This window comes from Pithys albifrons, chromosome 2, assembly GCF_047495875.1.
Source record: "Pithys albifrons albifrons isolate INPA30051 chromosome 2, PitAlb_v1, whole genome shotgun sequence".
In the NCBI taxonomy this organism is placed as follows: Eukaryota; Metazoa; Chordata; class Aves; order Passeriformes; family Thamnophilidae; genus Pithys; species Pithys albifrons.
Window position 1 is genome coordinate 27,943,236 of NC_092459.1, and position 18,977 is coordinate 27,962,212.

At 38.7% G+C, this 18,977-nt stretch overlaps 1 protein-coding gene across 1 annotated transcript in view; it reads right to left on the reverse strand.

Moving 5' to 3' along the window:
* Positions 1 to 1,543: 1,543 nt before the first annotated feature.
* Positions 1,544 to 18,977, reverse strand: part of COL9A1 (collagen type IX alpha 1 chain) — a 68,052-nt gene continuing 50,618 nt past the window's right edge. The window contains exons 29-38 of the mRNA XM_071547830.1: positions 18,864 to 18,917; positions 18,047 to 18,118; positions 13,889 to 13,924; positions 13,750 to 13,794; positions 11,987 to 12,019; positions 9,699 to 9,845; positions 8,474 to 8,528; positions 6,286 to 6,474; positions 3,495 to 3,572; positions 1,544 to 2,249 (exon numbers count right to left, since the gene is read on the reverse strand). Of these exons, the coding sequence (XP_071403931.1) occupies positions 2,062 to 2,249; positions 3,495 to 3,572; positions 6,286 to 6,474; positions 8,474 to 8,528; positions 9,699 to 9,845; positions 11,987 to 12,019; positions 13,750 to 13,794; positions 13,889 to 13,924; positions 18,047 to 18,118; positions 18,864 to 18,917 (897 nt within the window). The 3' untranslated portion in view covers positions 1,544 to 2,061. The remainder of the gene's footprint in view (positions 2,250 to 3,494; positions 3,573 to 6,285; positions 6,475 to 8,473; positions 8,529 to 9,698; positions 9,846 to 11,986; positions 12,020 to 13,749; positions 13,795 to 13,888; positions 13,925 to 18,046; positions 18,119 to 18,863; positions 18,918 to 18,977) is intronic.

Consider the following 18,977-nt stretch of genomic DNA (forward strand, 5'->3'; position numbering starts at 1 on the left):
TCAAAATAAAAGTTTGCTGGTGAAACTACAGTTTGTCATTACCACGAGCATGTTATTTGTTGCACTACAAGAGTAGTACTTCTGAGGATTATGTCCTAAATCAGTAAAAACTGACCTAGTCCTGAAACTTTCATAACACTTTTATGTGTGCCCAAGCCACTCAACTTGTGTGGAATCTTCTGGATTTGTTCCTCCAGAGTTAAACTCTTTGCACTCACCTATTCTGGTGAGATCATGCAGTGTCAATGTAGAAGATGGCTATGAGAGAGTTTGGCAAAGCTGGAGGAAAACCATTCTGTCCCAAGCTTTGCCCCAAATTCTCAGGGCAGAGTGGCCTGGGTTTCGATGCCTATTTTCTTCCCCCATCTTTTCTCTGAAATCTCACCCAGTGCTGCTTCTCTGGAACTACAGTGCAGTAGACAGTTGTAGATCCTTTTAAAGATTCAACTTCCTTTATATTTTATCATCTAAAACACTGGGCTATGCAAAGGACAAAAAGGCATTACCAGAATTAATCCCATTTAACTAATTCTCAGAAGTCTCCAATAAAAGTGCAAATATATTATTTTAGTAGGCAGTTGAATCAGACATTTTTGTCCCAAGTGATTTCTGTTTAGGCACTTTCTGTCAACACATGAGGTGCCAGAGAAGTGGCTTCTAGATGCAGCCAGAGCATCAGGTTTGGTTTGAGGAAGGTTTAACTACTACTTTTTTTCAGTAATATATTTTGGAGTATATACTATACCACTACCTTTCCATTTAGCATTATCTTACATGCTACATGCAGAAGGCAGAGCTCCATGGATTGTGTTCTTTCTCTCTGTTGTCACATGGCAAACAAGTCAACTGTTTGGAACATAACCAGTTAAAGGCTGGGAAAAACACCAGTGTTTAACGCAAGTGTGGCAAAGTTTATATTTGAAAATTTGGATGGCTAATAATGAAATGAAAGGAAATCATAGGATGGTTTCATTGTTGTCTTGGAGGGAGGGAGAATAAACTTCAGTGAGGTAAAGTCAAAACCACAAATAGTTTAATTTATACAGAGAGGAACAGAATATCCACATTGCACATTTTCCTCTAAAAACTGAGTATCTAAAAAAAGGCAACTTGGAATATCTACTTGCTCCCTTCTGGCTGTTCCAGTTATCAGTACTGAATGTAACTATACAAAAAAAAACCACCACCAACAACAAAAAACATTATAGGAGATTAAAACATTGTTTATTTGGGGATTTGTAAAACCACAGACATTACTTCAAAGTTTGTAATCTTTGCTATAAAAGATACATCTCTGGGCCTTAAAATCCTCTTGACAGTGGCTACTAGCCTTTTATTTAATTTCACATAGAAGGAGGCAAGCTGAAATAGGTTTCATATGACATTACAAATGCAACACAAATTGGAGTCGAAAATGAAAAGGTTATTCCACATGGGTTATTCATGAGAACCCAGTGATTGTACCTTTACAGAGACTGACAGCTGAAAAGGTGCCAGGGGTGGCAGGTTTTCGTAAGAACAGTGTCCCAACTGCGTTTCTGCAATTGAAGTGAAGAACTGAAGGAGGTTGAGCATATGCTGTACAAAACATACATACAATGAAATGACTGTGTATGAAGGATATGTGATAGAATTTATTTTATAAGTATAAAAGAACAGCTACAATAACAGTAAATAAACTGTCCTTTTTGATTTTATGCCTGAAGTAATGTTATTTCACTGTACATTATACATAGGAATTAAGTAGGGGAGGAGGAAAAGTCACAGAAACTCTTTATTAGACAAAATGAAAAATAAAAATACACAACTGCCTTTTATCCTTCTCAAAAGGAGAAAGAGCCAGAAGGCATCACCTGTGTATTTCTGCAAGCACCATTGTTCCAGCTTGTGTTGCTATGTAAACCTTTTGAAAGAATGTACAACCATTGTGTTAAAAATACCTTACTGAAACTTTGGTTGAAAGGTTTGTCCATGTTTGCATTTCTCCTTCATTCCTTACTTTTTCCTCGGCTGTGTGTGCAGGAATTCGTGCCGACAGATGGTGGCGCTTGCATTGCCCGCTTACGGCCCTTTCATGTTCTTACCCACTGCTCTCTGTCCTGCCTGCACTCTGCACGACGCTGGCTCACAGTACCCAGGAGGGCCAGGGGGGCCAGGGGGCCCAGGAACCCCAGGCTGCCCGGCCACTCCAGGGGGACCTCGCTCACCATCGCGGCCTTCTCTGCCGTAGCTGGCTTTGCCTGGTTCACCTGGAAAAGCAGATGCAGTGCTAAGCATTGGCAGCGCACAACATGCTTAGCATACATATAGCTTTACTGAACATCCTGTTCTCCAAAGCTGTATGAAACACTGCTGTTTGCTGCTCTTGGGAGATTCCCCAGAGGGGTGCTGACTTGGAGGGACAGTTTTCCTCTGACCACCCAGGCTCCAATTGCACAGCTACAGCAATGAACTCTCAGCCCCAGTGCTCTCCGGTTGTACTGGTGCAGTTCTGCTGCTACACACAGCTCTGCTGTACAATGACTGCAGCACTGCAGCCAACCCTGCTCCTGATGCCTGGGATAGGGTAGATGCTACTACAGATTTTGTTAGTGCTCTGGAAAAAAGCATACCAAGAATTTATTTTTATTCTCCACTCAGATGGTTGGGGAAATAGATATATAGATTGGAAGTGCTGAGCACTAAAGTAGCTTTTTACTTCTAAATCTTCAATGAAGGAATGAAATACAGTGATTTCAGTAAGCCTCTTCAAATGATAGATTTCTACAGAAGACAACTCTGAGTTACACAGATATCCTTGGGATCAATATATACTAACCCTTTTTTTATTCTTCCTTTTTCAGTAAGAGAACAAATTTAAGTAGTTTCTGTCTATACATAAAGACAGACCTGTGCTGTAGAGATAGTTATGGAAATAATATGTTTATGTTCATTCCCTGGCCACTAGAGGGAGGCTGTGCTGCATCCATCAGCAGGAATCTCTCCTGGAGTCCTGTTATATAACACTGCAATTAATTATCACAGAAATAAAGGAATATCCTAGATTATGAGTGGAGGTTTTGAAGACTGCTGTGCCTGACAGTGAGATAATCTGGGGGTTGCGACCCTTTTTCTTTTAGTTTTTATATATATATATATATATATATATATATATATATATATATATATAAAATCTATATAAAATATAGATTTATATTAAAAGAGGCATTTTTTATTTATCTGTATGTAATTGCCCCTTTTTTAATGCTTTGTTTACATTTGTCCTGTTCTTTCTACACAGAAATAAATGAGGTGGTGACTTTTTAGTAAAAGAGTTTTTAATTCTGATTTTTTTACTGAATCATTACCTATAAAGTAAAAATTATGAAGGACTGTAATTTTGAAGCTTATTGCTTAATGGACACCTTTTATCTTTTCAAGGCAGCTTGAAGTATCAGTTCTGAGTAAATTTTTACTGCATCTCTTCCTCTTTATCCTAACCCTCTTATATTTACCTGGAAGACCTCTTGGTCCAGGATAACCTTTCAGTCCTCTGCCTGGAAATCCTCTGTCTCCTCTTTCTCCTGGTTCACCTAAAGCAAATTCAAGAAATATTAGTTACAGCCTGCCTGGAGTATCATTTTCAGTAAATTCCCTTTAAGAGGTGAAGAATTAATAAGCAGATAATTCAGCTGGCTGTATGTATTTTTACCAGCTTTGACTGTTGTCCTGACACGTATCTTTGTGGAATGTTTGGGATTTGATTACACACACACACACACACACACACACACATACACACATTACAGTCATACTCAGAAGCAGACATGTGAGAGCAGGGGAAAAAACCCACCTGGATCTGGAGAGTAAGTACCACATGAACTATGTCACAGCCTATATAACAGGAATAAACCAAACTCACAGGACTGTACAGAGTCTTTGGAATACAGACTGAGGTTACTGGCTTCTGCAAGCTCATGAAAACTTGGCTGGTCCTTGAGATGGCCAGTGCAGAGAAGAAAAGGGAAGCTGGCTGCACAGATTCAAGTATTCTTTTGACATCCACATAAGACATTGTTTTACTTTTATGAAAGAAATTTGTTCTCATATAATATCATGGAGAGTTTTCTTTAGTGTGCACCCAGCTTTTTTTCTAACCTGTATCTTGCATCAAACCAGAACCAACTTAGTAAGAGAAAGTTGTTTTGTTGTTTGGGTTGTAAACTCAAAATTCTCTTTGCTGTATCTATTCCACAAAATTATGTATATTCCCAGTTGTGAATACCCTACACTGATTTTTTCTTTTTTTTTTTTGCTGCAAATCAAAAGTCACAAGTTTATGTCTAATAATATTTCGAGTGAGCTTTATTTTATGCTTTCATACTGTCTTTTACTCCAGTGAGGAAAGTTAGAATAGACTGCTGAGTTTGAGGCTTGCCTAGAAATGGCACAGCAGAAAACGAGGAAGCCATGTAAAGAAACACATGAGTCAGCACAAAAGTCTAGGTTTCAATAGAAGATGCAAACAGGGTACTAGAGAAGGAATTTAATCTCCGCGCTTCAGACTGCCTAATCAAAATGGAAATCTGGATTGTTTTTGTAAATATCACTGCTGGAAGCACTGCTTCAGGTTACCCATATATATTTCTCCTTTTTTTCAGCTACCTAAAACTTTGGAATATTCTTTACTTGAGGTCACCCCAAACATCATCAACTTCTTTTTGTTTCTGCTTCCCTTCACTATTTCAGATTGCTCAATAAAGTCACTTAAATCTTCTTCCTTAAGCCACCTCTTTTTGACTCTGTTAAAATCACTGAACTTTTTGTACCTTCTGCTGTGTCTCATGGTTACACATTGCTGTGTTTCTATCTCCTCTTTATTGTGACCTTCTAAGCCATTCTCAACCTCCTTCTTTTCCTATTTATCACATGTTCTATGTACCCTTTTCCACTCACTCCAATCTCAGACAACTTCCTAAACGGATGGGAAAAGTCAGTTCATCTCTGACCTCTGTGGAACCCTGGGAACGACCAGGAACTTGGAGTGAATCACTGAGATGTTTCATGTTGGCTGCCATGTACCATCATAATAGTTTTTGCACATGAACGCATTCACTTATTTTGTACCTGTATTTGTATTTCAAGGTTTACTGAAAGAACAGTTGGAATTTTATGACAATTAGGATAGGAAACAAAGCATCTTGCTTGTTTGGGGGTTTTTATGCTCTGTAGATTTTTTTTCCTATATTAACACAGCACAGCCTGCTGTGTGTTGAATAAAACTCAGCATATCCCATCACCTTTGTATCTCTGGTTTTTGTTTCTTCTGCAGCTCACATTAGATTACATGAAAACAATAACAAAGCTCCAGTAATGATGCCATTAAGGTTTGCTTTGTATTCTATTCTTTGTCTCAAAGGTTTGCCCAATTTTACTTTCAAATGAAGATTAAATCAAAAGTAAATACTCTAATCCAGCAACAGACTAGTTTTGTGCAGAAATACAATTTTAAAATAAAACCTCCTACAAGAGACAAATCAAAATACTGCTGAATAGAAACTAATACATACATAATGGTCACAAGACTTTGAAGAGAATTCTATGTATAATCCTTCAGAGGAGAACAGAACCTCTCAGTCATGAACAGAAGAGATTAACTGAGATCAAAATTTTTGTTATAAAACGTAAGGCAAGTCGGTTTTGCTATGGATTTGTCTTTTCCAAAGAATCTATAGATTCTGGTACCTGGTTCAACAATGTTAAATGGCTCAAGGCTTAAACATAATTGTTGTCAGTCACTTAGAATGTGATAAACTGGGTGCACTTAGAAAAGTTGACTAATTAATTTAGTGAATGAATCTAACTGCTTTTGGGACCACAAATCTTGCAGAAGTGAGGTCAGCCACCAAGCCAAGGAGAGAAGAGAATCACATCTGTTTTTTGTCATAAAATCACTTACACACTGTGAGAAAGAACAAGCATCTGCCCTGAACCAGAAGTAAGCAGGCTGAGTCAGAGTCCTAATATTAATTCTCCCTCTCATGGGCTTTTGAGGTTTGGTTTTTCATCTAAAAACCAGATTTCTAAACAAGTCTTGCTAAATCCAGGACAATGGACCCTTTAATCATTGTGGTAACTGATACAACAGTTACAGCAAACAGCTTACATTCCTAATTTGGAGTCTTTTTGCACTTCACATGTGTACAGTGTAGATGCACAACCTGTAATCCAAGAAAAAAGGTAAAAAAATCAACACAAAAAACTTGAAGCAGTCAACCAGTGAAAGCCAGTTACAGAATTTCTTACCTTTAGGACCTTTACGACCGATCTCACCAGGGGGACCTTTGAGGCCAGGCAAGCCACGGGGGCCAAGCTGTCCTGGGAAGCCGTTCTCACCAGCAGGTCCTGGAGCACCTGGTGGCCCCGGTCGGCCGGGAAGACCTGGAGCACCAAATTCTGGCCTCCTAAGACTGGCTGCCAGCTGTGCTAGTTGTTCTGCAGTGAACATGAGGACAGAGTTAGGGAGTAAGTGGATCTAAATGAAGAGATTCCCATGGTGACCGAAAAAGAACATATGTTCTCTGCTATGGAAACCAACAGATTACATTACAGCACTTTCCTTTTGTACAATGCTATTTACAAAGTTCATTACATATAAGGTAATATCTTCAGACTACCACTGGCAAACTGCACCTGCACAGTGTGCAGAAAAAATTGCAAATGTAATGCTTTTGACCTCAAATTATTGAAATGTATATAGTTTATTTAGAAAAGTTCTTATCATTTTTCTATATCATTTAAATTACAATCATCTAGTAAGAAACTTACTCATTAAATTGCTGTCTCTTAAAAGAGTAAACATCTCACTTCATTACTACGTGTTAATCCTGTCAAGATTTATTTTTCCAAGAAGGGAAAAGTATGAAGGCAGTCATACATGTTGCCTGGTAAGTGCAGGCCTTATTTTTCAGAGGAAAGAAACCCTCAAACTGGTGCTTCTGACGTCAGGTTTGATAAATAATTGAACACTTTATGTTGATCTTTTCTTAAGGTAAATCAGCAGGACCTTCAGTTAGGCACAGGATCTACTTGCCACTCCATGGAATGGTCTATGCTGACTATTTCTATTTGCTCCTGCCCCTTTCAGGCCGCTGCTCTAACAGTGTAAGAGCAGTCCTTCCCTTAATGTTTCTGTTTAGATTTCAAATCTATCTTCAAGCATGCCTTAGAAATAACTTACTCTGGATAGAGCCACACACAACTCCACATGACATTTGCTTTAAAGTCTACATGACTTGGAAAGACTTGTTATTTTGTGTCCACAACCAAGAAATATTAAGATGCTATGGGGTGCAGGGGGGATAGGATCCAAATTAAACAGGAATCATAACCAGCAGATACACAAGGAAGCCTTGACATATCTGTCTGCAGGCAAAGCCTGAGGAGCTGAACTTCACTGACAGTTGTCTTTAAGCTGACAAGTTTCCAAAGACCCACTTGGATTAAATTCTAGTCCTTTATTTTTCTCTTTTTTTTTTTTTAACATGACAGCATTGACGATTATAGGGGCTCTCAAGAGGGATACAATGAAAACAGTCTAGATTTTGCCTGTACCAGTGTCTTCACTGCTAATTATGATGGTTATGAATAAATTCAAAAAACAAATCTGAGTTCACTATAATCCTCCTCAATATTACTATATTTTTCAAGTGACCACTTTAAAAGGTCTTTTTATCCTATTTAGAGAAATTTTTTTAAAAAATACCCTTTTGGGCAGTATCAACAGAGACGACTACTGAGAATTTTCAAGTCATGAGTAGCAATTTCATTCTAGTAAACTCTTAACATTAAAATGGCATAATATCCCAAAGGGCATCTTCAATAACAAGCACTGAACATTTTCTTTTATGCTTACAGGGCAAAATAAATTTTTAAAAACAGTAAATTCCTTGCACCCAACCATATTAGAAAAGTTTCAGATTTCTGTGTGTCTCACGAAATCAGCAAATATAATTAGGGTTTTGACCATTTACCTATTGCTTTTATTTTATGGTGTGATATCTCCAGAAAGTCTCTCTCTGCACTTTTTTTACCTATTTTGCACATAGTTTGTTTGCTGCAATCTAATAGTATATGAGTACAAAATGCTAGAAAGTTTGCAGTGAAGCTGTGTACTTTTATGTATGTAGATGCAGCAAGTAATTTGAATACAAAATGCATATATTTCATAAAAATACTCTGGTCTATGTCCTGCTTACTGCAGCAATAGTATGGAATCAACAGGTAGTTCAATGAGGCTACAAAGTGTGTATAAATAAGGGACTTCCTCACACTGTGTCCCCATTCACACCTGGAAAGATTTTCAGCTAGGTCCCCTGCTGAGGCCATAAAATTTATTCTGGATATGAGTGGGAAAATCTTGGTTGCCTCCACAGCAATAGATTGTCCTGATTTAAATGCACAAGAAACACTAAATACTTTTTAGCATATTTACCTTGCATGACTCTCATGCAAACCTGCTTAATGTGCTGATCTGTTGGCTCTTTTCCCTATGATAAAAAAATAACAGATTTACAAAAAACAGTTGATGTCACAGTACAATTTATAAGTGCAAAAAAAATGCTGGCCAGATGTTACAGTTTAAACCCAGCTAGCAACTAAGAACCACAAAGTCATTCTCACACTTCTCCCACACCAGTGGGATAGGGGAGAGAATTGGCAGGGTAGAAGTGAGAAAATTCATGTGTTGAGAAAAAAAAAGTTTAATAAATGGAAAGATGAAGGAGGAGGGGTTAGAAGAAGAAGGGAAAGAGAAAGAAGAAAATAAACCCCAAGAAAGACAAGTCATACAAATTAGAGCAATTGCTCACCACTACCCACAAACTTTCCTCTGCTTTTACTGCTGAGCATGATGCCTTAAGTTATGCAATAACACTTTGGTCAGCTGAGATCAGCTGTTCCAGCTATGTGTCCTCCCAATTTTTTGTGCACCTCCAGCCTTCTCACTCGTGGGGCAGTGTAAGGAGCAAAAAAGGCTTTGATGCCATGTAAACACTGTCCAGGAAAAACTAAAGCATCATAGAATGCTTGGATTGAAAGGGACCTTCAAAATCATCTAGTTCCAATCTCCCTCCTCAGGTCCTGCCTTGAACCCAGCCTTGAACACTTGCAGGGATGGGGCATCCACACAACGTCTCTGGGCAACCTGTTCTGGTGCCTCAGCGTTCTCACAATGAAGAAGTTCTTCTGACTATCTAATCTAAATCTGTGCTCTTTCACTTTGAAGCCATTACTCGTTGTCCTACTCCCACCAGTGCACTGTAAAAGCTATTTTCAGCACAAATGCAAAACATAACCCCATGCAAGTCACTAAGAAGAAATTTAGCTCTATCCCAACCAAAAATTAATCTACCAGTCACTAAAAGGCATTCTGGTTCCTTCAAGTGCAACTATTCCAGCTGATGTCATTTTGACTAGCAAGGTAAATACTGTGAGTGAGGCACCCTGGTATCAAACACTGTTTCATGCACACTACAGCGGTGTCTGCTGAACTGAAAACTGAGGACCCATCTGTATACAACGATGTTTGTTGACAAGTACAGCGTACTTCAAACTGTAGTGTGGCATTTTGCGTGTGTACCCATCTCCTGATGCAAAACAGGAGTGTGAGTGACAGGTAAGTGTTGAAAAGATACCACTTACATGAAAACAGTACTTACAGCAGGACCTTCACTGCCAGGCAGACCTGGGGCACCCTGTTCACCCTGCAAGCCTCGTGGTCCAGGGGAGCCTCGTGGCCCTTCCATGCCAGGCAATCCCCGAATTCCCTCAGGCCCACGGGAACCAGGGTCTCCAGGATTACCAATCTGATAATGAAACAGAAATTTCAATGAACTGCTCTGCTAATGTTAGAATCATTCTGACATATCAAAATAGTGACAGGAGCTGTTCACAAATGCAAAGCAATGAGTGCTGGCATGTGCAGTTGTTGAGCAGCTTCTTTTTAGATAAGCTACTGGAGGCAGTGGTTGTGAGATTTGTAAGAGGTATGTATTCATCAGTTAAAGGGAGAAGTGGAAAAATAATATATCCTGTCAAATCAGCATTAAGAGTGACGTGGTCAAGATAGTTTTTTTGTCAAGGAACAGAATCTAGTACTTGGTTTTTACTTCTGCCTTCATACATGTCAACATGCAACATTTCTAGATATTAATTGCTGCTTAAGTTTCAAAAATTCCAGCTCCCTACTTGCTCCAAATGCCCTTCACGCCCATTTGTAGAGAGTACCACAGTATGACCTGTACCATTTAGCCCCAGGCTGTTTGCAAACACACATTTTTGCTTTGTTTGATCTGTCAGAGCCAGAGCTAGTTGCAGTGTCTACACTTGAGCTTGCTGGCACAGGGGAAGGAACATCCTTGCATAAACTGATGTTGACAAACTGCCCAAAAGAATGCAATCTCACTTTATTTCAGGGATGAAGTTAAGCCCTGGAAGGAGGAAGAGGTGGGTAGAATGTGTTTTTAAGATTTGTTTTACTTCTCATTATCCTACTCTAATTTTCATTTGTAATAAATTCAGCTGATTTCCCTGGGTTGAGTCTCTTTTTCCTACGACAAAAACTGGTGAATGATCTCTCCCTGTCCTCATCTCGACCCATGAGCCTTTTGTTTTTTTTTCTCCCCCTTGATCAGCTGAGGAAGGGAGCGATAGAACGTCTTTGGTGGGCACCCCGTGTCCAGACAGGGTCAAACAACTACAGTTACTTTCAGTATAAGTTAATTTACTACTATTAATCAATAGTAGTACTAACAAAGAAAAAGAACAGGCGGGGACGGGCGGGGGGGCAGAAAAAAACCACGCCAAGCCCGCTGAAAGAGATACTGAAGTTACTCAACTGTGGTATCAGTTAAATCCACAAGATGGAGCCATTTCGGTTCCGTCTGTGCTGCATCTCAGACAGCCGATTGCTGTTTATTGCAAGGAAACCCAATGCGAACACGCTTCAATAGATTATTAAGAAGACAGGAAAATTGCCTTTATGGACTATATAATCAGGAAGCCATCATTCCTTTCTTCCCCAGTCTGTGAGTTATCAGGTTCCCTGATGGATAACTCATTCCTGTGTAGGTACTCACTAGGATGACAAGCACTCAAGGGTCTCATCAAGACAAGGGGATTTTAAAAATCTAGGTGGAAAAAATTATAGATTTTTCCCCTACTCCATCTCTTCCTCTTGTCCTTCTTGCCTTCTTGTAGGATCTTGATCAGCAGGAATCACTCTCTAGCTTGCACTTGCCTAGCCCCAAAGTTACCCAGATCACTAAGAACACAAGCACAGTTTGGTTTTATTTTTGCTGTTGTTATGGTTAGCCTCAGTTCCCTGTGGGCAGAACTGTTGGTGTTTTATTATCACAGCCCATACTGTCAGATGCTCTAGCAATCCCACTCTTCAGTGATCCTGAAATAAAAGAATGAGTTCAGCTCTCAAATTATTTTTCTTATGTGACATACAAGCTTCTGCTCTCCTTCCACATCAAAGTTATCATTTCACTATTTTAAAAAATAAAATAAAAAAGAGGAATCTGGGTCAAATATACTTCTGATTTCAAAGACCTCACAATCCTGCTGCCAGCTTTTTTACAGTCTAAAGATTACAGGCTGCATGCAGCCACTGCACTGAGCCTCCTTTCTGCACACCTACTGTACAAAGAGCGCATTCATTTTCTTATAAAAAACATATTTGTTGGACAGAAAACTGCAGCTGAATGATGCTTGTCTTTTGTGGAGTTGGAATTCAGGAAATTAATTCCTTACCAAAGCTAATTCATTTTAATATTAACTGTATTCAAAATTTAAATAGAAGGAAAGCTGTTGAAACCCATTCAGTTTAATTGTGATAAAGAGCTCAGCTTGCTACTTGCCTTTTTTTTTTTAAATCAGAAAACCATCTATCTGATCTATTAAATCTCTATATTTCTGTAACTATGCTATTCATTATACTTACAGCTCCCTTTGCTCCTGGTAATCCCACGTCACCCTAAGCAAAAATAAGACAAACTATATCAGAAGAGAGTTTCTGTTACCATAGACATTACAAAGGCAGTAAATTTGACATTATGTTTTTTCCCCAATAAAACACCCTTCACATGTTATTTCATTTATGCAAAATTGCACCAGAAATTAATTACAATTCCTTTGAAAAGAAAACTTGGATTTCAGGGATTTTTTTGCAAAATCTTTTCTCAGGAAGATTTCATTAGGGTGCAAATGAGAAAGCATGTTTTTTATAATTGGTTTTGTATTGCTTATCTTGGAATTAGATACATGGCTCTAATCTCTCAAACCACAGCTACAGCACAGGATAATCTTAGAAAATTGCTTGTAAACCTTTAGAGCAAGCATTATTTAATCAGGACTTTCTAGTCTGACAGAACTATGGATATCCATGTTGTGTGAGCCCTGACAAAACTGCAACAGAAACCAGGCAAGTGCTAATGTGCTGTGAAGAAGCCAAGTCCCTAGAACCTGCTATTCCCAGCAACCTTATTCCTGGCTTGAACAACACCAAGTTCCCTCTTTTGCCTAACTGAGCATAGCAGTCCTACTATTCAGGAGTTTTTAGTTTTCCGTCTGAATTGGAAAAGAAAAAGTTTCAAAATCTTGTAATCACTTATGAAGTTGATTAGTACGAAAACATCAAAGACAAGGAGTTACTCTTAGAGACAATTCCAAAAATTATTTTCCCTGTTCCTAAATGTCATTGGTAAAATAATTGGTTTCTAAAGATTACAAAAGCCTCTTTGTCTGGGAAATAAGATGCAATGAAATAGAAATAACTACTGTTATTTGTTTGAAACCAGACTATTAAACATCATACTTAGACAACCCATGGCATTACTTCCTGTGAATCTGTACAGTGATTGCAAAGCTCAATTACTAGCTCACCTAGGACATCTAGCTCACTAGGGCTGTTAATTAAAATTCTTTCAGAATAGCAGAGTTTAAGGGGGAAAGTGGGCATTTCCAGCACATAACTTGGCTACCATTTTTTAAATAGTGAGCAGTTTACTTCCTTTTGAAAGATCAGATTCTGGTTTTGCTGGATGGGGCCCCATAGGAGCCACTGGACTAGTGTGTTTCTCTTTCCGTAGGGAAACAAGTCCTTTTTACCTAAGGGCACATGACCCAGGCATTGTCCATGTGAATTCACAACATGCCACTCTAATATGGTACATATACACATATATGTGTATATATATACATATATATATTCCTCAGCAATATCACAGTGCCACAGCCTCTTCCCAGACCATTCTCCTTCTCCCTAACAGCCAGTTGCAAATCTTATTTCCAGAGAGAAAGTCAGTACAAAATATTTCCATCAAGTCTTAGTTATTAAGGATAGTTATTAATTCTGCTTCTGTTTCTCTTGAATTAAACTACCTTCTCATCCTCTTTGCCTCAAACACCAAGAATTTCCGTGTCTGTGTATGCATATATATTTACATGTAGAGACAGAATAAGTGTTTATATAATACACACACACATACACCCTTCCTGCAAGGCTGTCTGTACTATAATATACACCTAATAGTACACATATTTTAGAGTGCTTTTCAAATGACAGGAATAGAGTGACTAGGCCAAAAGAACTGCTGTGCTCTGCAATGCCCATTTGTTATAAAACTGAAATGCACCTTTCACTTTAAAGGCTTAATTTACCACATCAAAATATTATATCAGGTAAAATAAAAAATAATGCCTTACTAAGTCACCCTTTTCTCCTCCATCTCCTTCTGCTCCAGGTGCACCCTATATCAGAGAAAGACATACTGTCAGCCTGCAGGTTAGTCAACAACATGCTGTTGAGTGACTTTAAATTTCCATGATCTGTAACATGACTTACTTGTTCACCCTTAGGTCCTGGCTCACCCACTGACCCCTAAAAGGTTAAAGATTGAAAAAGAAAGTATTCAGAATTTCAAACTCCAGGTTCAAAAGCATACTAAATGTTCTTCAATCCTCCCTACAATTCAGCATTCATGCAAGAGACCTTTAAAGCTGCAAATTTTAAGAATGACAGTGAAAGCTTTTATATCTTACTATGCCATTTAGGTGACAGACTAAAGGCAAGTACTAGTATAGAACATACAATCCAATGCCACACTGGACAATACAGATTCTGACTGTCAAACAGTGGATCTCCCCTTTACATGACACATACTCTTGGCAGCTGCTACAACTCCGCTCTGCAAATTGGTTAGAAGCTATAGGTAAAATATCCAGTAAGTGTACCACTTTTTCAAGCACTATTATGTATTCCATATTGCTGTAGGCTATACTAACCCTGCTAATGGGAATAAGCAGGGAGGCATCCACGAGAGCAGTCATTATCTTGTCTTCATTGCTGTTTAATTCTCAATATGTTTAGCAAAACTATCTCTAGAAGTTTGATCATTGCAGTCAAAGCTGAAGGGCTTGTATCTCAAAATTTATACTCCATTATTTACAAATAATATTATATTTCATTTTAGAATCCTTTAAGAAAATGTACCTTTGTGGACAGGGAGGAACCAAAGAGGAATAAAATAATGACCTGATTAATTTCAAACATGCATATTTTCTTTCTATGTTAAAATTATTTATTTCGTAGAACACCGTATTATTTTAAAAAATCTTAGTATTTATGTTCTGTTAGAAAACCATTCACACCATCCTTTAATATTCTTTGAAGTTTGTGCACATTCAAATATATGCATTCCAAAAGAACTATAACTGTGCATGTCTTTTTTTCTTTTTTCTAAAACAGAGATACAGGATTTTCTCTCCCATTTCAGAGAGACATTTATTTCACATAACATAGAGGCACACAGGCTGGTCTGACATTTACAATTTAATGAATTCAGACTTGTTCTTATGTTCTTGAGGATGAAGAGCTGATGCTAAATTATTCACAAAGCTAAGGATCATAAATCACAGAACTATTAACATTCCAACTTTGTCAAACAACAGTGAAACTATTTTGTCTGAAGTGTTCTCAACATTGTGCTGCACTAAGGTTTTTCAATTACTCACTCATAAAACACATTGATTTCCAACCTAACATCATTTTGAGGGTTCTTTTTCTCCACTTACTCTTCTTTAGAGCAATAAAACTGCCAATAGATAAGTTTGACATAAGAGAACCTATTGCTTTTGGAAACCTTGGCCTATAATGATTGTATTAGCAAACATAAAAATCACAGCTGAGACTATTTGAATCTATTCTATATTAACTCCCAGAATTTCAATGGAGACAATAAGGCAAGATGTCAAACTGTGAAAACACCCACTTTTCTTGATATATAGCTTGTCTACTTGCAAAAATCCCTCTCAAATCATATCCAAGAACTGTTTGCAAAACTGTCAGCATTATCCAAAACTGTACCGGGGCTACTTTTACTATTTAGCAGCATCATGTTCCAGTGCCAAGGTCTGGTGTTTGGCTTGGTGCTGTTTAGCTTTACTATAGTAGAACCAGAGTGTCTGAAACCCATTCAAAATACATGAATCAGAAACAGCCTAAGTGGTGAATGCTGGGGTTTGGCCATTACCCATTATGTATGTGCATAACTACACTGGCAGATCCACTGGAGTGTAACACATTGCTGTAACATTGTTTTGTGCTGCTCTTTGTGCTATAACATGTCTGATGTGTGACAGATGCACTCAACTCCTTGCCCAAAATTGTGGCAGTCTGGCTCAGGCTCCAAAGGAGGTAATGGCCTAGCTTGAATCACAGAATTGATGGGGTTGGAAAAGACCTCTGAGATCATCAAGTCCAACCCTTGGTCCAGCTCCAATCTGTTTACCAGATCATGGCACTCAGTGCCGTGTCCAATCTCAGTTTAAAAACCTCCAGGGATGGTGAATCCACCACCTCTCTGGACAGGCTATTTCAATGCCTTGAGGCCTCCTTTTCCAACCTGCTTTCTGAAAACCACACAGGAACTCTGTGACATTGTGTGCATTGATACATGTGGGTTTGGAAGCAGAAACACTGAGCCTGCAATTAGCACATGATATTATACTTGTACCTTTGAATCATTATTATGGTCTCCACAGTAAGAAATAGAGTGGAGCCTGCCATTGAATTTTGTCAAGTCTCACCTTTACACCTTACTTCAAAAAAACCCCACTTTTTCTGATTTCTTTGGTCGTGATTTTAAGTGGTCATTGCCTGAATGTTGACAAGGTGCCAGCAGATAGTACCCGACAGTTAACAGATTTGGGATCAAGAATGACTACTGAAACATCAAATTTGTGAAATCTACTGACTTCTGGTTGCTATTTATATCAATTCTTATTATGCAAATATAGATACACAACAGAACGGTATAGGATCCTTGTGTACCAAACCATCAGGTTTTGAAACCAGAAAGGCAAAAAAGGTTGCTTCAGTCAGAAACTAACTCCTAGCACAAGTTGACCCAAAGACTAGGGTTAAGCTACAGAGATAGCTATTTCCAAACCCTGACAAGGTTGTTTGTGTCTCTGCAAGATTGATGCAGTTGCAAAAGTTGAAGGGAAGAGGAAGGATAAAGTGACACAATGCTCCCCAGGCTTGTGACTTGGAATACATACTGCAGATCAGTGCTGTTGGCAAAGCTGCAGCCTTGCTAAGCCTGACCCAGAAAATTCACTCCAGGCTCCACACAACTGAAGAAAAAAAATATGAATCAAGGATACAGGTGGATACTTGTCTCAAACCAGGAAAGTTAAAAAAGCAATCACAGGATAAGATAATAGCCAGCATAGCATTTTAGACTTCAAGGTGTTTGCACAGGGCATTAAACTGACACTAGAATTTCAAAAAAGCTCCAGACATAAGTTACTGTCATCTGCAGATAAGTAGACACCTCCTGGCTGTAGCCTGAATCTCTCAGTCTGTATACAGCATCTACATTCTGCTTTTTATGCTAGAGTTCCAGACCCCTTATATGGCAAATGAGGAAAATCAGGCACCTTTGGAGGGAGAGTTTTCAGCACTGGAACAAATACTAGTTATTTTCCTTCCACATTTGTGTCCTCAGGTACCTTCAATCTCCTGTGGAGATGTCTAAAGTATGAATCATTACCAATCTAACAAGAGACTGCTATATGTCAATACTTATGACTAGAAACGTTTCTGATCTCAGCATTAAAACAAAATGAAACAAATACGAAAGAATACCTCAACAACATCAAAGACTTAGAAACTTCTACCTGAGCAGCTTTTAAAACTGCTGAAAACAACTGCAAGCACTGTCTAGCAACCCTGTGATGTACACTGGGACCATAGCAGGGGCAGGATTACTCTGTTCCATTAAGACATCTAGAGCAGTCTGACCAAAAGTCCTATACCTTCTTGATGGTCAGTGGAAAGTAAGAGGTATTTCACAAGCATAAGTCATTTAATATTGAAGTAGAAGCCTCAAGTAAGAAGGATGAAACACAGTAGAGAACTGACTATTTCTATAACAAATACATCTGAATTTTGGTAAGTGAATTCCATCCTCTGCAATTTATGAAACCAAGAAAAGGTAAGAAACATTTTTGGGTTTATGTACTGTCTTCACTGAAATTTATTGAGCAAAGCAAGATATCTTCTGCAGTTATATGAGATCCCCAGGGCCAAGTTCTCCCCTCCTAACAAAATATTGGAAGAAAGATCTTTACAGTTATAATTTCTACCATAGACCAGGGCTGAAGTTCCAAAGTTCTACAGTGACCAGAGACCCTGACTTTTAATTTCAGATCTGGCTGTTTCAATTATTTGCTATATGATTAGGTCTTTAAATGATTCAAAGACAAGAAAGACAGACAAGACAGATATTTACACCAGTAATCTTAATAGACTTCTCCTGTACGCTTCACAAGCTACAAGTAGTTAATGTGCACCTAGGGCACCACTTTCAAGCAGTTAGCACATCTACATACAAAGCAAGAAAACAGACATTAATTCATATAATAACTGAAAACAGTGCACAAATTATTGTCTTTATTCCTGACATCAAACTGTAGTATGTACGAGTGCATTTCTTACCCGGTCACCCTTACTACCAGGTAGGCCTGGAGGACCAGGCAGTCCAGGAAGTCCAATATTACCCTGGGGACCCTGTGAAAATAAGTCAAGAATGTAAACTTAGCCAGTCTGGTGTGGAATGAACAACTAAGGGTCATACCCTGACAAGCAGATGGGGTAGAACCTCATTCCCAGGTAGCTTGATGAAAGAGGGTTATCTGATGCAAATAGAGCTGATCCAAAGCACAGCACTTTAAACAGCATCTTAGTATAAACTTATTGCTCACAATCACAACAGAAATGGCTTACAGGGCTTTCCACCCGCCAGTTCCTCAGTGACAGTCTGGTTCTCAAAAATACTTCCCAAGGTCTTGCACTCTGCGATTTGCACATTCCTCTGTAACAGTAGGCTCTTTCAGCCAAGATCTCCCCAGCTATGCTCCTGATTGATCCTGTGTAAACACTGCTGGAGCTCTGGTAAAAGGTGGCATTCACAATCTGCTCCATTCATTAGTTCCATGTAGCTGTTAGCAGAAAGTCAGTCTTTCACTGCTCCTGTTCCCAAGTATATGCAGCCCTCACAGGACTGTGCAACTCAGCTTTTCATATCATGATTTATGGGGCTTTTTAAGAAGAAGTCACACATCTCCATCTACTTTAAAGCAGCATTTTCTATTATTAGCACCATCACAGAGGACTGAAAAAGAAACTTAACTATCATTCCTTTCAATGTCATTTTCAGTTCCCTGCATGGATAAATGGGTAAGTGTAGTTCCAGATGATGCCATAGCTCCTTGAAAGTAAACACAACCACTAAATATGGAAAATAACCACTTACCAACTTTCCTGGTATACCTGGAGGACCTGCAGGACCTGGCTCCCCTCTGCTACCCTGATAGGAAATAGGAGAACATTACTTTGTGAAATATTTTCTGTGAACAGGGAATAAAGG